The sequence below is a fragment of the Delphinus delphis genome, chromosome 7 (genome assembly GCF_949987515.2).
Source record: "Delphinus delphis chromosome 7, mDelDel1.2, whole genome shotgun sequence".
Lineage (NCBI taxonomy): Eukaryota > Metazoa > Chordata > Mammalia > Artiodactyla > Delphinidae > Delphinus > Delphinus delphis.
Window position 1 is genome coordinate 65,926,473 of NC_082689.1, and position 26,190 is coordinate 65,952,662.

At 36.6% G+C, this 26,190-nt stretch overlaps 1 protein-coding gene across 2 annotated transcripts in view; it reads left to right on the forward strand.

Annotated features, from left to right (window-relative positions):
- Positions 1-24,990, forward strand: part of TTC21B (tetratricopeptide repeat domain 21B) — an 87,319-nt gene extending 62,329 nt beyond the window's left edge. For both annotated transcript variants that reach the window (XM_060016655.1, XM_060016656.1), the window contains exons 23-29: positions 7,847-7,997; positions 8,189-8,350; positions 10,428-10,623; positions 14,452-14,676; positions 18,631-18,751; positions 22,580-22,647; positions 23,898-24,990. In XM_060016655.1, the coding sequence (XP_059872638.1) occupies positions 7,847-7,997; positions 8,189-8,350; positions 10,428-10,623; positions 14,452-14,676; positions 18,631-18,751; positions 22,580-22,647; positions 23,898-23,975 (1,001 nt within the window). In that variant the 3' untranslated portion in view covers positions 23,976-24,990. The remainder of the gene's footprint in view (positions 1-7,846; positions 7,998-8,188; positions 8,351-10,427; positions 10,624-14,451; positions 14,677-18,630; positions 18,752-22,579; positions 22,648-23,897) is intronic.
- Positions 24,991-26,190: the final 1,200 nt, after the last annotated feature.

Here is a 26,190-nt window from a genome sequence, read left to right on the forward strand (position 1 = left end):
AGAAGACTTAACACCTGCCCTTCTGAAAGTATTCCAAAATACTGCAGAGGAAGGAACGCTCCCAAACTCATTTTATGAGGCTGCCATCATCCTGATACCAAAACCAGACAAAGATACTAGAAAAAAAAGAAAACTGCAGGCCAGTATTAGTGATGAACACAGATGCAAAAACACTTAACAAAATACTAGCAAACCAAATCCAAGAATATATTAAAAGGATCATGCACTATGATCAAGTGGGATTTATCGCAGGGATGCAAGCATTTTTCAGTGTCCGCAAATCAGTCAGCATGATAAACCATGTCAACAAACAAGAATAAAAACCATATCATCATCTCAATAAATGCAGAAAAAGCTTTTGACAAAATTCAACACCGATTTATGATAAAAACTCTCCAGAAAGTGGGAATAGAGGGAACATACCTCAACATAATAAAGGCCATATATGACAGACCTACAGCTAACATCATACTCAACGTTGAAAAGCTGGAAGCATTTCCTCTAAGATCAGGAACAAGATAAGGATGTCCTCTCTTGGCACTTTTATTCAACATAGTTTTGGAAGTCCTAGCCGTGGCAATCAGAAGCAAATTGGAAAAGAAGGAAAACTCACTGTTTCCAGATGACATGATACTCTACATAGAAAATTCTAAAGATGCCACCAGAAAACTACTGGAATCCATCAATGAATTCAGTTGCAGGATACAAAATTAATACACAGAAACCTCTTGCATTCCTATACACTAACAACGAAAGATCAAAAAGAGAAATTGAAGAAACAATCCCATTTACCATCGCATCAAAAATAATAAAATACTCAGGAATAGACCTACCTAAGAAGACAAAACACCTGTAATTCTGAAAACTACAAGACACCAATGAAAGAAATCAATGATGACACAAACAGATGGAAAGATACAACATATTCTTGGATTGGAAGGATCACAATATTGTCACAATGACTATACTCCCCAAGGCAGTCGACAGATTCACTGCAATCCCTAGCAGATTACCAATGGCATTTTTCACAGACCTAGAACAAAACATTTTAAATTTGTACGGAGACACAAAAGACCCCAAATAGCCAAAGTAATCTTCAGAAAGAAAAATGGAGCTGGTGGAATCAGGTTCCCTGACTTCAGACTATTCTACAAAGCTACAGTCATCAAGACAGTTTGGTACTGGCACAAAAACAGAGATATAGATCAATGGATCAGGATAGAAAGCCCAGAAATAAAACCATGCACCTATGGTCAATTAATCTTATGACAAAAGAGGCAAGACAATGGTGAAAAGACATCCCTTTAGTAAATTGTGCTGGGAAAACTGGACAGTTACATGTAAAAGAATGAACTTAGAACATTCTTTAACGCCCTTTTTTTTACATCTTTATTGGAGTATAATTGCTTTACAATGGTGTGTTAGTTTCTGCTTTATAACAAAGTGAATCAGTTATACATATGCATATGTCCCAATATCTCTTCTCTCTTGTGTCTCCCTCCTTCCCACCCTCCCTATCCCACCCCTCTAGGTCGTTACAAAGCACCAAGCTGATCTCCCTGTGCTATGCGGCTGCTTCCCACTAGCTATCTATTTTACGTTTGGTAGTGTATATATGTCCATGCCACTCTCTCACTTTGTCCCAGCGTACTCTTCCCCCTCCCCGTATCCTCAAGTCCATTCTCTAGTAGGTCTGTGTTTTTATTGCCATCTTGCCCCTAGGTTCTTCATGACCATTTTTTTATTTTGTTTTTTTTTTAGATTCCATATATATGTGTTAGCATACGGTATTTGTTTTTCTCTTTCTGACTTACTTCACTCTGTATGACAGACTCTAGGTCCATCCACTTCACTACAAATAACTCAATTTCGTTTCTTTTTATGGCTGAGTAATATTCCATTGTATATATGTGCCACATCTTCTTTATCCATTCATCTGTTGGTGGACACTTAGGTTGCTTCCTTGTCCTGGCTGTTGTAAATAGAGCTTCAGTGAACATTTTGGTACATGTAATACCCTTTTGAAAAATAAACTTAAAATGTATTAAAGACCTAAATGTAAGGCCTGATGCTATAAAACTCTTCAAGGAAAACAAGCAGAACACTCTTCAGCATAAATATGAGCAATATCTTTTTCATCCACCTCCTAGAGTAATGAAAATAAAAATAAGTAAATGGGACCTAATTAAACTCAAAAGCTGTTGCACAGCAAAGGAAACCATAAACAAAACAAAAAGACAACCCACAGAATGAGAGAAAATATTTGCAAATGATGTGACTAACAAGGGATTAATCTCCAAAATCTACAAACACCTCATGCAGCTCAATAGCAAAAAAACAAACAACCCAATCAAAAAATTGGGCAGAAGACCTAAATAGACATTTCTCCAAAGAAGATATACAGATTGCCAACAAACACATGAAAGGATGCTCAGCATCACTAATCATTAGAGAAATGCAAATCAGAACTACAATGAGGTATCACCTCACACCAGTCAGAATGGCCATCATCAAAAAGTCTGAAAACAATAAATGCTGGAGAGGGTGTGGAGGAAAGGGAACCCTCCTGCACTGTTGGTGGCAATGTAAATTGATACAGTCACTATGGAGAATAGTATGGAGGTTCCTTAAAAAACTAAAAATAGAGCTACCATATATATGATCCAGCAATCCCACTCCTGGGCATATATCCAGAGAAAACCATAATTCAAAAAGATACATGCTTCCCAATGTTCACTGCAGCACTGTTTACAGTAGCCAACACATGGAAGCAACCTAAACTTCCATCAACAGATGAATGGATAAAGAAGATGTAGTACATATATCCAATGGAATTTTACTCAGCCAATAAAAAGAACAAAGTAATGCCATTTGCAGCAACATGGATGGACCTGGAGATTATCATATTAAGTGAAGTAAGTCAAACAGACAAATATGATGTCACTGTATGCGGAATCCAAAAAAAAATGATACAAATGAACTTATTTACGAAACAGACTCACAGACTTAGAAAACTAACTTATGGTTACCAAAGGGGAAAGGTTGGGGGGAAGGGATAAATTGGGAGTTTGGGATTGATACATACACACTACTATATTTAAAATAGATAAGGACCTACTGTATAGCACAGGGAACTCTGCTCAGTATTCTCTAATAACCTAAATGGGAAAAGATACATGTGTATGTGTAACTGAATCACTTTGCTGAACACTTGACTGTACTCCAATATAAAATAAAAAGTAAAAAATATATATATATAAGAACAGCTTTATTGATATGTAAAAAAAAATAAATTTCTCAGACAAGCAAAAACTAAAAGAATACAGCAATACTAAACCTATCCTTAAGGAAATACTGAAAAGTCTTCTCTAAATAGAAAAGAAGTAAGAATATATAGGAAAGAGAAAATCACAGTTGGAAAGCAAATCACCTGAATAAGCCAGTACACAGATTTAAAAAAAAAATTAGAAAATTTCTGTGAAAGTGATGATAACCACAATGAACAGCAAAAGGAAGAACATGAAGATGTAAAAAGATGAGTGAGAAGAGTAAGAAAAAGTGGATTTTTTTTTCATTTCCTAGAATGTGTTTGAGCGTATATGACTACCAGTCTAAGGCAAGTAGATATAGGATGGGGTTCACATACTTGAAAAACAAGGTAACCACAAGTCAGAAACATACACTAGATTCACAGAAACCAAAAAGAAGAGAACATAAGTATAATACAAAAGAAAATAATCAAACCACAAAAGGAAAAAGAAAAAAAAGGGACCAAGCAGAAATATAAAATCAACGGGAAAACAAGGTTAAAATGCAATAAATACATATCTATCAATAACTACTTTAAATGTCAATGGAGTAAATGCTCCAATCGATAGACACAGTAGCAGATTGGATAAAGAAAACAAGAACCTACAATATGCTGCCTACAAGAGACCCACTTTAGGGCAAAGGACACACATAGATTGAAAGTGAATGGATGGGAAAAGATATTTCATGCAAATGCAAATAAAAAGAAATCAGGAGTTTCATTGCTCATATCAGACAAAATAGACATTAGAACAAAGACCATAAAGATAGATAAAGAAGGACACTATATAATGATAAAAGGAACAATACAAGAGGAGGATTTTATACTCATCAACATATATGTACTTAATATAGGAGCACCCAAATACATAAAACATACTAAAGGGAGAAATTGACAAGAATAATAGTAGGAGACATTTACACCCCACTCACATCAATGGACAGGTCTTCTGGACAGAAAATCACTAAGGCAACAGATCCTAAGTGATACAGTCAAACAGTCAGACTTACTTGATATGTTCAGGACGTTACATCCAAAAAAACAATACACATTCTTCTCAAGTGCACGTGGAACATTCTCTAGGATTGACCACATACTAGGGCAAAAGACAGGCCTCAACAAATTTAAGAGTATAGAAATTATCTCAAGCACCTTTTCTGACAACAATGGCATAAAACTAGAAATCAACCACAGAAAAAGAAATGAGAAAAAAATGATTTCATGGAGACTAAACAACATGCTGCTAAAAAACCAATGGGTGAACAATGAAATCAAAGAGGAAATTAAAAAATACCTGGAGACAAATGACAATGAAAACACAACCATACAAAATCTATGGTGTATGGCAAAAGCATTTCTTAGAGGGAAGGTTATAGCAATATAGGCCTTCCTCAAAAGACAAGAAAGATCTTAACAGCCAAATCTACCACTTAAAAGAATTAGAAAAAGAAGAACAAACAAAACCTGAACTCAGCAGAAGGAAGGAAATAATAAAGATCATAAAGGAAATAAGATAGAGATTAAAGAGATAGGAAATATCAGTAAAACCAAGAGCTGGTTCTTTGAAAGGGTAAAGCTTCTGCACAGGAAAGGAAACCATAAACAAAATAAAAGGACAGCCCACAGAAGGGGGGAAAATATTTGCAAATGATACAACTAACAAGGGCTTAATTTCCAAAATATACAAACAGCTCATACAACTCAACAATAAAAATACAACCCAATTGAAAAATGGATAGAAGACCTAAATAGACATTTTTCCAAAGAATAAATACAAATAGTCAATAGCCACGTGAAAAAATGTTCAACATCGCTAATTATTAGAGAAATGCAAATCAAAACTACAATGAAGTACCACCTCACACTGGTCAGAATGTCCATCATTAAGAAATCTATAAATAACAAATGCTGAAGAGGATGTGGAGAAAAGGGAACCCTCCTGCACTTTTGGTGGGAATGTAAGTTGGTACAGACACTATGGAAAACAGTATGGAGGTTCCTGAGAAAATTAAAAATCGAATTACATTTTATGATCCAGCAATCCCACTCCTGGGTATATATCCAGACAAAACTCTAATCCAAAAAGAAACATGCACCCCTGTGTTCATAGCAGCACTATTCACAGTAGCCAAAACATGGAAACAATTTAAATGTCCATTGATGGAGGAGTGGATAAAGAAGATATGGTACATATATACAATGGAATATTACTCAGCCATAAAAAATGAAATAATGCCATTTGCAGCAACAGGGATGCAACTAGAGATTATCATACTAAGCGAAGTAAGTCAGAAAGAGAAAGACAAATACCATATAATATCACTTATATGTGGAATCTAAAATATGACTCAAACGAAACTATCTACAAAACAGACTCAAGGACATAGAGAACAGATTTGTGGTTGCCATGGCGGAGGGGGCTGGAGGAGGGATGGAGTGGGAGGTTGGGGTCAGCAGAGGTAAGCTATTATATGTGGAATGAATAAACAGCAGTGTCCTACTGTATAGCACAAAGAACTATATTTAGTATCCTGTGATTAATCACAATGGAAAAGAATATTTTAAAGTGTATATATATGTGTAACTGAATCACTTTTCTGTACAGCAGAAATTCACACAACATTGTAAATCAACTATATACATCAACAAAAATTTTTTAAAAGGCAAATGATGATGTCAACCTGGATTATTTTGACATCATGTAAAAGAATAGGTGCAGAGCTTACAGAGGTTCCTTTTTTAATGATATTTTGCTAAAACATATGTAAAATTTGCCATGTTAGCCATTCTTAAGTGTATTGTTCAGTGGCATTAAGTACATTCACATTTTTGTGTAACCATCACCATGATCCATCTCAAGAACTTTTTCATCATTCCAAACTGAAATTCTGTACACTAACTCACCATTCCCTGTAGGCCCTGGCAACCACCACCTACTTTCTGCCTCTATGAATTTGATTGCTCTAGATACCTTATACAAGTGGAATCATACAGTATTGTCCTTTTTTGTCTGGCTTATTTCACTTCATATAATGTCTTCAAGGGTTATCCATGTTGTAGCGTGTCAGAATTTCCTTTTCAAGTTGAATAATGTGCCATTATATGTATATATCATGTTTTGTTTATCCATGCGTCCATTGGTGGACATTTGGGTTGTTTCCACCTTTGGCTACTGTGAATAATGCTGCTGTGAACACTGGTATACAAATATTTGATTAGGTGCCTGCTTTCAGTTCTTGGGGGTATATACCCAGAAGTGGAAGTGCTGGATTATATGGTATCTTCTCTTTTCTTGGAAAATAGAAACAGGATAAATTTCTTTTAAAAGTTTTTGTTAGTGTGTGTGTTTTAATTCTAGGAATTCACCCTATCAAAGTGAATCAAATAGCTTATATAAATAAGGATTTTTATAAATTCCCTACTATGAGTCCTGTGCTAATTGAAACTTGTGAGCCCAAATATTAATACATAAAAAACACAACTATAGAGAAATAAAATGTGAGCCATCAATAGAATAGAATATTGTGCAGTCACTAAAGTGTTTTTGAAGTCCATTTAATGACAATTGGGAAATGTTTACTATATAATGTTGAATCAAAATCAGAACCCCAAGTGTGACTCCAACTTTGTATATATGTAAGCAACATATTTCACTGTTTACATTTAAATATTTATAGATTGATTTTTACTCATAAATATATGACAGGAAACGTACCAAAATGTGGTAATCTCTAGTTGGTGGGAATATGAGTGATTTTTTTTCTCCTTTATACTTTTCTGTACTTTTCCAAATTTTCTAAAGTGTCCATACGTTATTTTCACTATCTTAAAATGTATTAACATGATTCTCAAAATTTAGTATCCTAGTGATGAGAAAGAACTGAATAGAATTAGAAGAAGCCATTCTAGAAACCTGTCAGGAAATGATACCTGGGACTAAATAACTAGTTCTTTTTCCTTAGAAGATAATATAGGATTAAAATACTGGGACTAGTATGTTAAGGTTATAATATGGTGAGCTGGTATCGAGTGTGTTAGGTACATGTACACCTTAAGGTAAGTCTGCAGTAAAATTATTGCCCACCCTAAACATTATCATCAACGTGTACTGTTCTCACCCGCTTCCTAGCTGCAGTAAGTAGGGAAGCAGGTCTCAGAGGTAGACTTCCCCTGTGCAATCAAATTGATCCTCCTGAATTTTACATTTAAGAGTCTAGATTCTACAGAGGCTGTTTCTAGGTTTTGGTCCCAGGAATGACAATTGAAAAGTAAGACACAACAAATGTACATTTTTATAGATTTGCCTATATTGAACATTCTCTCACTGTGACCAAACCAACCCATCCCTTATCATTTGATAAATCATCCATTGTCTGTACAGTCTCTTTAGAGACTTATAACCTCTAAGGCACTAAATTTAAATTTATATTTAAATTGCACTTCATTTGAAGCAAAGTATACTTTAATGAAGAAGGATTTTAACCACCAAAGCAAAAGCTATAAAATGTCCATAACTGAAATGTTCTTTGTTTCTAGATAATTATATGACATTATCTCGTTTAATTGATCTCCTAAGAAGATGTGGAAAGCTTGAGGATGTTCCAAGATTTTTCTTAATGGCTGAGAAACGTAACTCCAGAGCAAAACTGGAGCCAGGATTTCAGTACTGTAAAGGACTATATCTTTGGTAAATTTATTGGCAAATAAATTCTACATAATAGTTTGTTTTCCTCATTGTGACTAAAGTAGAATACACTTTGAATTTTTAAAATTCTATATTTTAAAATATAATAGTTTTATTTACAAAACAAATTATAAACGACTTAAAGTTTGTAGTTAGTGATTGCAATAAGTAATTTTTTTTAAACATCTAACAAGGTATACTGGAGAACCAAATGATGCCCTTCGACATTTTAATAAGGCTCGGAAAGACAGTGACTGGGGCCAAAATGCCCTTTATAATATGATAGAAATCTGTCTGAATCCAGATAATGAAACTATTGGAGGTGAAGTATTTGAAAATCTGGATGGAGACCTGGGGTGAGTAGTATTTGACAAGTTACTCTTTTTTCCAGAAACACTGGTTGGGGATAATCAAGGATATCTTATAAAAGAGAACTAAATTCCAGGATAGCACTAATGGCAGTTTAGCGAATAAATCATAGCTGGGAATAACTGTTCTCTGAAACAAGCATGACATACTTTTAGAAGGTTTTCTAAATCAGAACAGACATGCTATTGAAGACACTCCCCTAATTGCTCTGTGGAAAATAGAATGAATCGTAGGGTGATTACCTTGGCAAAAATTGTCCGCATAATAATAATAGTAACTTCTTAACAGATGGCTCTCTCTGCCAGATCTTGGCTGTATACTGTATATGCATTGCCTTATTTATTCCCTTTAACAATGTGTGAAAAAGCTCCAAGTTAACCTAACGTGATGGAGTTAGAAAATGGTGGAGGCAAGATTTAGACTGAGCCCTCCCTGGCCTCAGAGCGCCATCTGTTGGCCACTCTGGTGCACTGCGGGTAAGTGGTTATACTTCTGTCAGGCTACACTTGTTGCTCGCCCTCTCCTCAGGGTCAGGGAAGGCAGGGTGGGGAGTGTATAAGGGTGTAAGGGGAGGAGGAGAGGTCACTGCCCCCAGGAGCATGCATGCAATTTACCTGGTCGGCAAGGCAGTGTCTGAAGCCATTCAGTCTTGCAACAAAACAGAAGTGAGTTAAATTGTTATTAAGTGTTGCAGGAATTCATAGAAAACATAGTGCAGAGCAGTCAGGGGAAGCTGCTTAGAGGAGTGGGAGAAATGAAAACCTGACTGCTGAGAGGTTTCAGTGGCAGTCCTGAAGGCTTGGATTACAGAGACCATTGAAAGATTTAGAGCGGGGGAGAGGCATTTTTAATTTTTGTTTGTTTTAGAAAGGTTAAGGAAACATTCTGTTTTGCAACTATAGGCTGTCCCCATGGAAATCTTCAGCAATAGGTTGAAAACACCAAATTTGGAATATAGAACTCAGAAGGGAGGTCACAGCTTGAGATACAGATTTGGGGGATAGGTGCTCAGAGAGGGTTGTTGGAACACCATGAATGGCCTCTTTTCGAGTAGAATGTAGTGACGGAAGTCTGAGAACTAAATTTGGGGTGTGCTAACATTTAAGGAGATTGGAGGAAGGGAGGTAAGGATAGGGCAATGACTGGTGGAAAGAGAAGGAAAACTGTAATCTTACAGAAGAAACAAAAGGAGGGGAGCTTGAAAGAAGATTACCAACAGTGTAAAATGTTTTAGAGAAGGTAAAAGCCTGAGAAGATCAATAGCTTTAGTGATTAGGCTTTAAGAATTTAATTTCCTTTCATTAATTGATTTATTTATACATTATATCTGGGTGTGGGTATGTATATAAGAAAATTGCTATTACACATTCAAATTATTGCACTTAAAATTTATAACCTCTTGACAAGTAAAGAATTACTTTTGTGAGAACCTAATAGGCACCTTGGGTGAGGAACATTAGTATACTTTATATGTCTGGCAAACTTAGATTCAAATCTATTAGCTATGTGATCTTTGGCAAATTACTTTATCTGTTGGAGCCTTGGTTTTCTCATATGTAAAATGGATTCAGCATACACTGAATGAAATAACACAGTGCTTGGCACATAGGAAGTGCTTTAACAAAGTTAGTTACTTTCTGCTCACTCCTTTTTTTAATTAATTATTTTTTAATTGAAGTATATAGTTGATTTACAGTATTTTATAGTCTCCCTTCTTTCTTTCGTTTTCTGAGTAGGTATGCTATTTGATAATTGTATAATTCTACTTACCCTGAATTCTAGTTTTATATTAGCTAAAACGAACACATTTACCACAGGTGGATGGTATCCAATTTTTGTTTTCAGTCTAAAGTGAATAAATGTTTAATGGTGTTTTATTGAAGCTATGTTAGTTTTGTTTTTAAAACTGTAACTGTGCTTTACTTTGTATTAGAAGAGAATGAGTGACATTCTTCAGTAGGATTACTTTTAAATTGGTGAGAAAAATAGAAACCAATGTACCCTAATCTCAATGAATTTTACTTAATGAGTGATAGACATAGATTTATTTTGTATTGTATACAGTAATTCAACTGAGAAGCAAGAGTCTGTGCAGTTAGCAGTGAGAACAGCAGAAAAGCTCCTTAAGGAACTAAAACCTCAGACTGTTCAGGGTCACGTGCAGCTTCGCATAATGGAAAACTGTTGCCTAATGGCTACCAAACAGAAATCTAATGTCGAGCAGGCACTGAATACCTTCACTGAAATAGCAACGTCGGAGGTTAGTAGATTTTCTTTTTCAACTTCATGTTAGCTTTCCTTGGTGGTTTTGAAATATGTACTTTAATTAGTTATTTGTTTTCTGAAGATTGACTTCATTATTTACTGTTATTAAAAATTAGATATATAGTTTGGTATGATTTTACATCATGTACCTTTGTTTTCAGAGGAGACATTATTACATGTTGACGTGTTGTTATGTTTATCTCTATTAGAACAGTGAGTTCTAGAGAAGGGAAATTCTGCAAGAGGGCATAAATTAATTCTCAAGGGAATGGCTTTATCCTCTGTGTTGTTAAGTGTAGCCTAGGTTAACTTACTAAGTGAAAACAAACACCTGGCTGCCTTGATATCTCACCTTTTCACTTATGTGAACTTGAAATTTTTCCAGCTCTAGAGCTAAGTGAGATCAGTACTGACAACTTATAATTCAGTCATGCAGATAATGATGTTGTTCTTTAGTGACACTGAAATCACCCCGTGATAATAATAATAAATATTAAATAATAATAAATTATTTTATTACTATTAGATCAAAGGCTTTCTCCTCTTTTCAGCCCATTCAGATCCACTGCCCTTCTCACCCTCTGGGCCTTTTATTTCTCCTTCCCTCACACAGTGCTGTAATTCTCCAATTACTTGTTATTAAGGAAGGAATTCTAGGTACCCATCCCATCAACAGTTGGTAGTAGCTAGTTCTAAGCATGCACTTGGGATTTCATGTTCTTCTACTCACTGGTGTTGTAAGCCGTGGGAGACTCATGTGGGGCCTCTCACAGGATGTACAGAATTTTGCTGTGTTTTCTTGTGGTTCAGAGGTCACAGCAGCAGCAGTAAATGACCAAAACCTCCTACAGTGACCCCTCCCCCCTGCCTCTCAGGACCCTGGAGGGCTTTGGAAAACCTGCAACTCCTGTTGTTGTTTGGGCGCAAGTATCCATGGTGGCACTTGACCGCCACTGTAAGCCGCCCTGGGGACAAAACAGCAAGGCAGCAGCTGCCCAGTTCCATCCTCAAGCAGAGCCCCTCTGCTGACATTGAAGCAGTGCTCAGTTGAATTGACTGCAGCAGCAGATGGATGACAGCAGCTGACACAACCAGAAATAGGACTGTCCTGTAAGTCTAAGAAAATCTGTAAAACATGATAAAGCACCATTGCAAGTAAGGTGTCGTAGCTCCCTAAGGTTGGGAAGTAACGTTCTATCATGTAAGGAGAGTTTAAACTGTGAGGTTTGAGAGAGAACACTAAAAGCAGTAAGTGACATCACAGCTGTTTCCTAGAGAGACTGTGCCAGTTCTTTGTTTTGCTGAGACTACATCATTTTTCTTATCATTCTTACATATGTGATTAGTAATATACGGTCCTCAAATCTGTTTACTGGCCATACTGTCCAAAGACTGATGTATGCATTGAAGTTTAGTAAGTGAATTTTATCTTGCCTTTTTCCCTTTTAACTCATAGGCTGCATATATTAAATATAATGAATATTCATTAAGTAACCAGTGGGTGCTGAGCATAGTCGGAATCACAAAGATAAACCACATACAGACCCTTTCTTCAGGTTTCTCGTAGTCTAGGGAAGATGAGACACAGATACTGAGTATAATGCAAAGCAAAATCTGTTACATTCTGTCCTAAAGTTGCAAATAACAGTGCTGTAGGACAGGGGCTCCCAACCCCCAGGCCGCGGACCGTCCGGGGCCTGTTAGGAACCGGACCAGCCAGCAGGAGGGGAGCAGCGGGCAAGCGAGCGAAGCTTCATCTGCTGCTCTCCGTGGCTCGCATTACTGCCTGAACCATCCCCCCGCCCGTGGAAAAATTGACTTCCACGAAACTGGTCCCTGGTGCCAAAAAGGTTGGGGACCACTGCTGTAGGAGATAGTATAAGGAGAGCTGAGAGACCCCTTCCATGGAAGAAGGGATGATTTAAGAAGAACCAGGGTAAATTGCATTTTCACAGGCAGAGTTGGAGGAAGTGCATTCTAAGTTAAGGGGAAAATGTGAACAAAGGTAGGGAGGCATCGAAGCGTAGGGTAGATTCACAGCACTATGTGGCCTTCAGATTGACTGAAAAATGACAGGAAGACATGGGAGGAACCAGTGGAAGAAGCATTAAACCCAATCTAAGATGTTTCCCCTTCCTTTCTTCCCCTCACCTTGAACCATAAAGGTACACTGTTTATAATAGAGCTGTATTGTCTTTTGTGATGTAAAGTTGTTGCAGTTCAGAGTGACAGAGAGAGAAAAGCTGGCTGAACATCTTAGGATGTCTGCACCAGAAAAGGCATCATGGGCCTAGTGCAGGGGCTAGAATGCAAGTCTGCAGTTTCAGAAACCATTCTTCAGTTCACTCAGGAGTGATTTCAAGCTGTGAGGAATTGATTCATTCTAATCAAACTCAAAGTGTGTGATTTTTAAATCAGAGTTTATTTTTAAAGGTATAGTGTGGGATATTTTTAGTATGTGAATAGGTCTGGACATTTTTCCAGGACCCTTCTCTTCTTGGGCTGTCCTAGGATCTGGCTGACAAATGCATAGTAGGTCTGTATTTTCTTTCCTTTCTAGCCCTCCTGGGATGGGGGATGCTGTTCAATAATTAATAATATCCCACACGTCTTCAAAATCTACTACCAAATTGGTTGTATTTGGCGTTCAAATAAAAAACTTTCTGCCATTCCTTAATCAGGAGAACAAATTACATATTGGGAGTTTACTGATAGACATAAAATTAGACCCAAGGAAGTTTTATATTCCTACAAACCATGTTCATCAGACTCTAGTGAATTGCCCTTCTCTATTCCAGGATTATTTGACTTCCAACCATGATCAGTGTTGGACATTGAACTTTTTAACACTCTGCTCTCCTTTTGTTCGTTATTAGTTACTGAAACTTGCTATCTTACAGTGCACCTTTATTATAGTCATGATATTATAATTTCTACATCACAGTTTCTCATCTTTTATTTATATTTTAAATGGAAGTCTTTCTCTTTATAAAAGCATCACGGTCCCTCTGCTGAAATTTGAGAAGCACTTTATCTTTGTCAGATTCATACACATAACTGCATAGGTATGTTAGTTTTCTGGATAGACCGCTAATGGTCTCCATTTTATACCAATTCTTAATAGCTTGTTGGTTTCGCAGAGTGACATTTTCTGACTCTGAGCTCTGTCTAAAAGAATATCATCTTTTATAGTTACTATCAAGGAGCTGCAGACTCCAAATCTAAAAGCATATTTTAAGGCATGAGTTTATTTCATATAGTTTCCAAATGATTAATTAATTGCATGCCTTATTTATAACATTTCATTAACCAAACTTTATTGGGAGAAGAGGCTTTTGAATAAAATGAAAAGGGAGGAGGAAAAGAGCAGTAGAAGTCAGTATAGATAAGGAATATCATTTGCAGGTAAATCATTCTCTTAGTCCTGTTTTATAGGTTAAAGAACTAAGGAGCCAGAATGCTGAATCTGAAACATAAATGTTCAATTAGGACTACAATGAGATAGAATTTTATTTTTTCTGTTTCTGTACAAAACTGAAACAGTCTCATTAAAGAACAAGTTTTCCTAATTGTCTGGAATTGCGTGGTTACCGCACCTGCATTCTTACTGAACTACCTGGACCAGATGGTTCCTCCTGGTAGCCTGAGGTTACTGGATGTGTTACACAATGACCATATCACAGTATTTAAGTGAAGCCAGCAACAGAATCCACAGGCCGGTCCTTATATTATGTAGCACTTGCTACTTTCCATGTGTTTTTCTTTTAAACATGGCACATTTATGTTTGTGTATCTGGGGGTCTCAACTCTTGTTTCCTTATAGAAGGATCATATTCCAGCACTTTTGGGAATGGCAACAGCTTATATGATCTTGAAACAAACTCCACGAGCCCGAAACCAGCTGAAAAGGATTGCAAAAATGAACTGGAATCCTATTGATGCTGAGGACTTTGAGAGGAGTTGGCTGCTGCTTGCTGACATTTATATTCAATCAGCAAAGTACGACATGGCAGAAGAGCTGTTAAAAAGGTGCCTGCGTCATAACAGGGTAGGTGACTGAGGAATGAAAAATAATTGGTAGCCTTTGTTGTATAAGCTTTCTATATAGGTGTTTTTTTTTTTTTTTTTTTTTTTTTGCGCGGTACGCGGGCCTCTCACTGTTGTGGCCTCTCCCGTTGCAAAGCACAGGCTCTGGACGCGCAGGCTCAGTGGCCATGGCTCACGGGCCCAGCCGCTCCGCAGCATGTGGGATCTTCCCGGACCAGGGCACGAACCCGTGTCCCCTGCATCGGCAGGCAGACTCTCAACCACTGCGCCACCAGGGAAGCCCTCTATATAGATTTTTATAGAGTGTTGGTCCATTTCTAGGGATTTCTGTGTGTTTTTAGAGAATAAATGTTTGTTTTTACCACAATCAGGAAATAAACATTAGTAATAAAAAAGAAGCCATTTGCCCTTGAAAATAAAGAAAGAGAGATTGCAGTTTCAAGTTTCAGCTGTGGTTTTGCCCTACTTACAGAAAGTGTTTTGGAATGTCAAGCGTTTGCCTGTGATTATCCATCTCATCCCAGAGCTAATGAAAGTTGCAGAAGAGCATTAATTGCAGACGTCTGTCCCTCCTGTTAAATACTCCTGATGAACTGACTGCAGCTGCGTGTTGTTTTCTCATTATTAGAATCCACTCTGCATAATATATTTTGTAGGGAAAAGTGTTTTAAGCATTTAATTTGATTTGTTTAATGAAAAGTCCGTATCTTAGGTAGAAAAGTGCGTATCTTAGGTATAAAACTGAAAATCTTCAAGTCCTTAGAATTTAAGGCTCTTTACTAACAGTGCATTTTGGTATTTAATTGCCCAGAAAAGGATGTCTTTTTGTAACATGTTTTAAGTTAAGAATTTGTTACTATTTATTGAGAAATAATTGTGCTCAACTTAGAAACTTGAGGATATTTATCTTTATAGAGTCTTATCAGTTACTTCAAAATCTTAATCACAGCAAATCTATGTTTTATTCCCTTTGAGCCAGTTAGATTACAAAATAGATCATTTGTTTTCCAAAGAGGAGTCATGATCGTCTAATACTATTAAGTTATTTTCTTGGGGACTTTAAAAACCTAAAATATCAAGCCATTTATCAATTTATGTAATTATACATGTAATTTAAGTTACATTGGCCTTAAAAAACAGAATACTTATTAATAGGCTCTGAAAAATCTAAACCGCCAAATAACTAACCCTTACATGCCTAATCGAGGCTTAAGCAAGATTTCATGGGAATTAAGGTTTCAGTGCAGATAGAATTTCAATTTGCCAGAATGCAGACAGCAATGCATTGCATGATTGAACATGACGGCTGCTTTAGAGGCGTCGCCCTACTGCTGAGGCATGACAATATTGGAAGCATGAAATTCAGGAACCAGAGCTTAGAAACTCTGAATTATATAATTAAGAAATGGAGATCATCCAGATCTGGGGCAGGAAATGTACAAGATGACAGTAGACCATCTTGTCATACCAGATGGCAAGGAAGCTATCAGTGATAATTGGAGTCATGTCAGGGACTCAAGAGCCAACTTGAGGACACTCCCACTAGCCAAAGTTGAGACACTTTAGATTATCAGTAATAACTGCATTGAGTTGGAACACACCAAATATGTCTAAGTCCATGAGTTTACAAAGATCCAAAAAAAAAAAACCCTAATTGGTCACCACTGAAATATGCTAATAAACTGACTTATTTCTAAAGCTGGCAAATAAAGGGAAAGAATTAAGCATCTATCCTGCCTTTTCTGTATGAACAATACTGCTGGGAAACAAAATAGTGGAAAAGGAGGTGTTTCTCATTATAGATGTTTTCCAGCTAATAAATGAAGAAAGAATGATAGAATGTCACTATTTTCCAACCATGATGAATTAGTGAATGGGTATAACATCACAAGACATTACGTGCCACGTGATGGAAGAACACACCATCTATGAGAGGGTCAGAGTGGGGTGACACAGGTGAAACACTCACTCCACGTCCGAAATTTAAAGGAGCACTTAAAATCTCAGTAATTATCGGGACTTCCCTGGTCGTCCAATGGCTAAGGCTCCGTGCTCCCAGTGCAGGGGGCCTGGGTTTGATCCCTGGTCAGGGAACTAGATCCCACATGCTGCTACTCAGAGTTCGCATGCTGCAACTAAAAAAAACAGGATCCCGCATGCCACAACTAAAAAGTTCCCACATGCCGCAACGAATATCCCGCACCAGCAACGGAGATCCCACATGCTGCAACTAAGACCCGGCGCAGCCAAATAAATAAATAAATAAATATATATATATTTTTTTAAAATCTCAGTGATTATCTTAGTTAACTGATGCTGCTATAACAAAGTACCATAGACTGGGTGGCTTATAAACACCAGAAATTTATCAATATTTCTCACAGTTCTAGATGCTGGAAGTCTAAGATTAGGGTGCCAGCATGGTTGGGTTGTAGTGATAACTCTCTTCCTGGTTGCAGACTAATGAGTTCTCACTGTGTCCTCACATGGCAGAAAAAGAGGGCAAGGGGGCTCTCTGGGGTCCCTTTTATAAGGTCACTAATCCCATTCAGGAGGGCTCCACCCAAATGACCTGTTCACCTCCCCAAAGCCTCACCTCCTAATACCATCACACTGGATGCTAGGATTTCAACATATGAATTTGGGCGAACATAAACACTCAGTCCAATGTAGTGATCAGGATGAATGACATTTAATGCAATATTTTTTTAACAAAGTATCAAAAGGTAAAACAGGTAGGATCTTACAGTGCTGTGCTGAGCTATATTGAAGCCTGAAGCAAAAAGGGAAAATGCGTGCCCTGATCCATGTTTGTGTGTATTTTTTAATGGTTAATAGTTTTCATGAAAATATTAGTGATGTATCTTCTTGCATTAAAATAAGGAAAGTAAAATTATGATAAAGAGAAAAAATATTCAAACTTAAAATAACGCAGTGAATTTTAATATACCTACTTTTCTATTTTTTAAAATTAACACTCTGGGAAAAAATAGCAATTAAAAAATACCTAAAAACATGTATACAGCATTGTGCATTTTTGCTTTTTCATAAGGAGCAGTGTGACTCGGTTGAGCACTAATCTATGAAGTAAGTAGTTTCACCTCTTTCCCCTTAAGTCAAAATCGGATACAAACCTCTAGATCTAATACAATTTCCAGGAAATATCAATGACATAGGAATATATTATATAACCACTCTAAGGATGCACTCATCTAAATCTGGGCTGTGAGAAACTCTAGGATGAACATTCTTGTTTCTTCTATATTTAATTGCAAGGAAAGAGACAGAGAGGAGACTTCTAGATCAAAAGGAAGTTTAGGGACATTTCAACCAGTCACAGTGTGTGGCCCTTATTTGAATCCTCATCCTAACATGCAAACAAAAAAGTATATTAAGACTATTTGAAATTTGAATAGTGACTGGATATTTGGTGATATCAAGGAGTTGTTACATTTTAGGTGTGATAATTTGTGGTTATGTTGAAAGAAAGTCCTTATTTTTAAAGAGGCATACTAAAATATTTATGGATGAAATGATGTAGTATCTGAGGGTTTTTTATCTGATAATACAGAAGGACAAGTGTATGGAGTAGTGAAACAGTATCAGTCAGGAGTTCATTGTTGAAGACATGGGTTCAGGGGGTCCATCATACTGTAATTTCTGTATGTGTTAGAATTACTTGTAATAAAAAGTGTACATGTATATGTATATGTATAAAACATCTCCTTCCCTCTCACCCAAAAATCCTGATTCTGTAGGTTTGAGATAGGGGCTCAGCATCAGAATCTTTTTTTAAGTCCCATAGATGATTGGATTGCATAGCCAAGGTTGAAAACCACTGTTTTATGTGCCATTTAAATGAGTTGATATGGTTGACCTCTATAGTCATAAGCACTCCATAAAATCTTAGTGATATCAAGTGTAATCTGTTGATACATCTTGCACTTTTCTTCAGTCTTGCTGCAAAGCTTATGAATATATGGGATACATTATGGAAAAAGAGCAAGCATATACAGACGCTGCCTTAAACTATGAGATGGCGTGGAAACACGGCAATCAGACAAATCCAGCAGTAGGTGAGTTTAAAATTTAGACACTAGGTTTTCACAGGAAACGTGGGTTTCCTGTGAAAGCCAACATCCTTTGTTGGACCGTCTGAAAAATAAATTTTATATTTATTTTATAATAAATAAATATTTATTTATATTTATTTTATAATTTATTTTATATTTATTTATATTTTAATATAAAATTTTATATTTTATATTTATAATAGATTATTAGCTACTAAGTTATTAGGTGTAGTTTCCTGAGATTCAAACTCCACCTCAGTCGCCTTAAAGGACATCCGATCTAATTCTGCCCTTCCTTTCCCTTCACCCTCTAATTCCAGAATGGTGATGCTGTGGGGGGAAGGTGTTTCATTGTGAAGGAAGTGGGAAGACATTGCATCAAATCAAGTCCTCCTGGTTTCTTTACTGCAGAACTTCTCAAAGCCTCTAAACCCTAATATATACTGTGATGGATATCACAGAGGGGACATGTTTCCCACAGTAATTTGACTACGGAACTTTTTTTTTTCTCTTGAGCATCTATAAACGTCATTTGGTTCCAGTGGTAGCCCATTGGTTTGAGGAAGGCTAGTCTCCAGTATCTGTAACAGATGGGCAGCATCTGGAATATACTTAGTGACTCCTGGGGAGCTCCTCCCCAGGCCTCTCTTTCTTTGTGTTGCACTGAAATAGGCTTCATTGACACTGCCCTGTCTGTTCTCTCGAGCAACCCACATAGTCCTTCCGCCCTTATGCATAATGGCCCTCTAATTGCAAACTCTGTCATTGTCTCTCCTCAGTTTCTCTCCAAACCATCGTCAGGTGCTTGTCCATTCTTGCTTTCAAGTCTTTCACCCTCCTTGCTGTCTCCTGGAAACTCTCAAATAGTATTTCCCAAACTTTGCTTTGGAATACTGGGTGAGATATTAATAGTTATTTCTTTAAAAACAGAGAGTTGAGCGTGAGGAGATGAGGTTCCACGGCCAAATAGGTTTCGAAAAGGCAGTTTTATTTGTCCATGTCCCTCTTGACCTGTTGTGCCAGAAATGAACAAGTTCTTAAGTATGATTTAAGAACGAATTGTATGTATAATGAAGCTATGTTTTTAAATGAGGCCTTTAGTAGTTGATAGTTCAACCTAAGATGGCATCTGTCTTTTTAGCAGCCGTGGCACAGTGATGACTCAGATTTAATCTGCAGTCAGATTGGTCATCTTTAGACTTACTGCTGTCAGTTCAGGACTTCCCCTACCTTGTATTTTTCTGAGGTCTGTTATTTTACTAGACTTGTATAGAGCCCAGGAACTAACGCTTCCTTCTCAGGTATTGTGCGTCTTACAGAATAAAATCAGCTTGTAAAATGAGCATTCCTTAAAATCCTTAAAATATATTTAATTTTGGTGCTTTATTCCCCAGAAGGAATACAGTTAGAAGCTCAGTTATTTAAATACTCTGTTCCTTGGAAGACCAGCAAATAAAGAGATTTCAAGTCAGTAGTTCCTTCACTGTGTTATCTTTGTGTTTTATAGGTGATTTTTTCAGTTCCTCTGACTTCTCCTTAGTTGGCATTTCTCTGAGGCTCTAAATTAATTCTCACAGTTTCTTCCTTAAGATTATCATGGCATCCAGTACCCCCAGCCTGCCTGGCCAAGTTAGAGATGCATTTATTTCACTTTTTCACTTGTCAGGAAATCCTTCAAATCATGGTTGTGTTCTTTTCATAGGATTCAGGCGTGAGTACTGTAACTGTGAAAGGCACCAGGAACTGAGATCCACTGAGAGGAGAACACAGTCATGTGTCTCCCTTCAGTCATTCCCAGGTTACGTGACAGTCACTAGGCTGTTCACATTGTTCGTGTTCACGAGCGCACTCTCTCTCTCCCCCGTTTTTTTTCCTGATTACAAAGACTTGAATTCTTAGAAGCCTGACAGGTGTCATGCAGCTGCGGTACACGTGTTCTTTGCCATTTCTAGCTCTTCATTTCCTCTCTAAAGTTTTTTGAAGGAAATGATCTATCAAGTTTCTTTCAATATGAAAACTTTGTGCTTCTAATTTAGTGTTTACACAGAAAAAAATGCTAATATTTGCGTGGTACTCAAATTTTTAAAAGCATTTCACAACAAGTATTTCATTTGATCTTTAAACTTACACTAAGAGCAGAGTTATCCTTCCATTTTTGGATGAGGAAACTTGAGATTGACAGCTCAGGTGACTTGTCTAAGGTCTCAAAGCTAGTCAGGAAGCCAGAAACCAAAAGTTAAGTCTAGGTTTTTTTGGCTCTAGTTTCCATGTTTGGCATGACATCTTATGTTGTTTTCCTTTTTAAATGTCCTTTTAAATGTTCCTTTTTTTTTCAATGCTTAACAGTGGCTTTGTTAGGTGAATGCTTGAAAGTATTCAACATTAAATTCAATTTACTTCACATGTTTGCAAACACATCATTAGCAATTCTTAACTATTTCAAATCAACTAATTTGAAGTACAGAAGGCTTGTTTTCAAATAACTCTTCTGAGGTGACACTAAGACTGAAAGAAACCTATGACTTGAGTCCAGGTCTCTAATAAACTCTATTTATTAATCTTTTTTATAATTATTTTCTAATGATACCAAGTTTACCTCTCTGACACTTACTGCTTTCATCTTGGACATTTCTCGTGTGTGTGTGTGTGTGTGTGTGTGTGTGTGTGTGTGTGTGTGTGTAATACAATGAATTTTAGATAATTCTTTTTCCTTACTTTTTGCTACCGTATGATTGCATTAGCCAGCAATTCTTTTAAAACATTGTTCTGAAATTCTAAAAACTTGCTTTGGTACTTTGATTAAGGCCTAAGAGCAACATTCAGATTTCTCTTTTTCATATTTCTAAATGGTAAAGCAAGATATTTAATTTATTAGTTACATATTATTTTACATTGTGTTATATCTTATTTATTGAGTCCACTTTTTTTGTCTTTTCCTTAGTTTGCTTACTATTATGGCATTGTTACAGAACAACAGTCAGTTAAGAATGTCTTAAAACTTTCCTCTAAATTGTCAGTGTCTGAAATGTGACATTTCACTGTCAGTAACTGTGGTGCTTGTTACTCATCGCTGATGTGGCTATCTAATGACTAACCCAGTGTCTTCTGAGCCGCTCTCCCCCCTGCTCTGCGCTCCGCTCGTGCACCCCAGGTCCATTTGGTTGCTATGTCTCCCTCTACCATTGGCCTTTCCGTGTGCAGTTTTTGCCTAACAGTGTTCTTGCTTCCCACCCCCTTGGTCTACCTTATGCCTCTTCCTTCAGATTTCAGACCGTGCCTGACTCCCACCCCCTCCCCAACCAGGTTTCTTATTACAGTGCTCTTGGCCTGTACCTTTATATCACAGCATTTATCTCAGTTTTGAAATTATTCATGTACTTACATAATTACTTAAATAAGGTACTTTCTTTCCTAATGGAGTGTAAACCTCATGACTGAAGGAACCAGTTTGCCTGACATGTTAAGTAAATCTGTACTGTATAAATGAATAGCTGTGTTATCATTTACTGCCCTATGATGAGTTTTTACCATAATCTGAAACAAATGGGACTTTTCTAGTAAGTTGCAAAACCGCATTTGTGGGATGGCTGGCCATCTTCTAACCCAGCTGTGGTCCTTTGTTACAACTCCATTTTCTTTCCTACCTGTTCTCCTTTTATGTCACTCCACCCTCTATTATCTTATCATTTCTATCATAGTATAGTCACCAGCCTCCACTAAGAGTTCTCTAATATTAGAGTAAGCAAACAAAGGAGGAGGCCAAAAAAGGTAATATTAACAGTATGCTCTATAAATAGTACTATATCATTGTTGGTTTTTTTGTCTTTACAGGATACAAACTGGCATTTAATTACTTAAAAGCAAAAAGATTTGTGGATGCAATTGACGTATGTCACCAGGTAAAACTTAAATTTAGATTTCTTAAAATTTTTCAGATGGACTATTTCCTACTTTTAATTAATATCAAGATGTACATGAATAGAGATAGAAGACGTCATATTTTGGTTAAATGACTCATCACATATATCTGGGAGATACTACCAGTTTTCAAAGTTTAGAAAATAAAGTTTACTTAAATTGAAAAAACATATGTTTTTAATTGGGCTCAAATAATAAAATGTTTACGTCAATTTAAAGAAAGAGGCTAGAGAAGCATGTTAAATAAAACGTAATCCTTAAGTCAGAAGATATCTCAGGATTTTTATAGATTCTCCACATCACTGTTCTGAATAGAAGTTCTTATGTATGTGTCTAAGTCTCTGGTTATTAGAGGATTCAGATTTCTAAATTAAAGAGGTATTTGTGTCATTTAGAAGTCATTCAATTACACTTCTGGAATTGATTCCTGACTAAATGATCCCTTGTTAAAATGACAAATATTTAAGTTGCAGTTTTAGAATTTTCAGTTTCTTTATGTACATTGTCACATTGATATTCCATATAAGGCATTTTACTAAACATTGTTGGGAGCTCCAAGAAAAGCTCCTTAGCAGAGAATTTTGTGATGTGTCTTATCCCGGATAGCTGTGTGAGCATCATTATAGTAAATACTTGGCCCCAGCGATTGCTATTGATTACTGAGTCTCTGCGTAAGGCAGCATTTCACATTAAGGCTAAGGTTGTACATTAATGTAAGGTTATACATTAGAATCATTTGTGGAGGGTTTTTTTTGTTTGTTTGTTTTAATGAATTTCCCCTACTCCTAGACTCAGTAGACCTGGAAATTTGTATGTTTCAAAATCATTCCAGGTAAATCTGATGTGTGCTCCTGGGTAAAAATAACTAAGGGTTTATTAAATATCATGCATTAATAGCTAAATTATTTAAAGTATCTTAAATCATCGATACATAATTGTTTTCTGTAACTGATCTATTAAGGAAATAATTATATTTGTTGTATTTTCCACGTGTAGTATTATATTCTACCTTTTTCATTTAATTGCTGTTAACAGAAATGAGTCATCATGTCACACGCATCTCAGATATCACCTTTAAAAAGTGTTGTTAAATTTGTAGTATTAATATAATGAAATCTCAACTGTAATGCTGTTTCTAGTAAGTTTTGTGACTCCGCAGTTCTTGATAATGACTTACAAGTTCTTATGCTTTTGTTATTTTGTTTTTTTGTTTGTGTGTGTGTTTTTGCAGGTTCTCGAAGCACATCCAACTTACCCCAAAATCAGAAAAGATATACTTGATAAGGCTCGTACATCTTTAAGACCTTGAAAATTATTTTAGCTTTTTTAAGCAAGAAATGAAAAGAATCTGAGTTCTTCCAGTTCAAAATAGGTTTGAGCTAATACTTTGTAATAGAAAGCATACTTCTCTTTCTCCAGCAGAGGCTGCTATTGTATATAAAGAGAAACACTATGTTAAATGGATGTCTTCTGATGGAGAAGGTGAATGAAAGCTGGTTTATTTGACTCTCTTGATTAGGTGCAGATTTGGTGACTCTGTGGTAAAGATTATAACCCACTTCTATAAAAAATATTTTGTTAAAATCTTGGTAGTTAAGTATCCTATATCTTTTCTAAGGAATATTAGTTTCTTTCAGGAAATACATTTACAATATTGTTGTGCTCTGTTAAACATTTTTGTGATAGTCTCTGTTATTTCAAAGGTTTGAGTAAATTTCCCTGTAAATATTTATGAAAAAGAAAATATATTTTTTAATAAAGATTTTATAAGTTTATGATTTGTATTCCTCTTGGAACTCAAAAGACAGGGTGAATTTTGCAGAATCAGGGTAGACTCCCCATGTTAATGTGTAGTATTACAGAAAATGTGGCTTTCCTAGAAAAGTCTTTGTGGGAAAGTATAAAGAGTGTGTGTGTTTCCCTTCTCTGTTGAACTGATTCTTCCTGCTCCCAATGCCTATGTGATCCCTTTTAAGAAATAACCAGTACCTGAAATTAGTTTAAATAGGTAAACCTTTATAGCAATATTTAACCTTAGCCCAAAGACGAGGCCTTTTGGTGTAACTTTAGACACTGTAACATCTGGTGGAGAATATTTCTGGTCAGTAGGGACTCCCAAAGCACACCGTGTGAACACAGCTGCAGACCCCGCTCTCCCTAGAATCCCTGCCACCACCCTGGGAGAGCACTCACTCTTTACACTGAATTTAACCTAATCTTCATAAACTCAATTCTTAACATCATTTTTAGTATGTTATCTATACCTTTTTCAGTTGCCTTTAAAAATACAATAAACACAGTCTTCAATTTTAATTGCATTTTCAATAAACAGTATTTTTCCAAGTCTCTTGCTTTTCCTTAAGTACCTCATGTTTATTTCTTTTGAGCTACATTCTAGTTTCTGATCACTTCTCCAATTTTCCAAAGTCCTTTTAATTCCAATTATATGTTATAAAATTCTAGTCATTCTTTTATGTATGGCGTTCCATGAAAATGTTTAATAAGTAGAGCATTTATGAAACATGTCATGCCTGTTAAAATGCTTTCACATGTCTTATTACATTTATCCCCCGGTCCTATAATATAGACATTATTATCCCTGTTTTACAGTTCTGGCACTGTGACAGATTATCTCTTTAGCTATAACCTTTCAGCCTGAATGGACATTGTTAAAGACGTGATATAACAGAATACCCTTAGTAGTTGCAGTGAGCCTGCATCATGGAATGCTAGAATCATGGAAATTGGATAGAGAAAGTAGAACATCTCTTCTCCCAGCAAGACATTTCCAAATCAGTTTTCCTATCTGTAAAATGAGGAGTTTGTTTTTGTTTGTTTTTTCCGCGCAGGCTCAGCGGCCATGGCTCACAAGCCCAGCCGCTCCGTGGCATGTGGGATCCTCCCGGACCGGGGCACGAACCCGTGTCCCCTGCATCGGCAGGCGGACTCTCAACCACTGCACCACCAGGGAAACCCTGTTTTTGTTTCTTAAGCAGCCACTTATTCTGCCATTTGTTAGATACTATTCTAGAAACTTTCTTTAATTAGGTCTTTTATTTCTCAGTCAGCTCTCCAGAGAAATAGTATTTTTTCAGATGATGAGATGAGGCTCCAACTAAGTGATTTGCCCAAGGTCAGAGAAAAATTTTCAGAACCTGGATTCCACCAGCCTTTCCTATATTAAGATGCCTTCCATAACTAAGAGAGGCAGTGTCTATAAGAAAAACTCTTTTATCTGCATGTGGCTAGCAGATGAAACTGAGCGTCCTGTCACAGAGGTGGCTAGGTAATGAGGAACAAGAACTGAGTGGAATGAACGTTCTTACACATGTGGCAGCTGCCACCGAGAAGTGTAAGGGAGGAGCAGTGAAGAGCACGGCTCTGAAGTCAGACCGGCTTAGGTTTAAAGTCTGGCTTTACTACTTTCTCAAGTTACATAGGCTCTCTGAGCCTCATTTTGCTTTTCTTATCCATAAAGTAATGTATCAGGATAGTAACCTTCCTCGGGTTGTTGTAAGAATTAA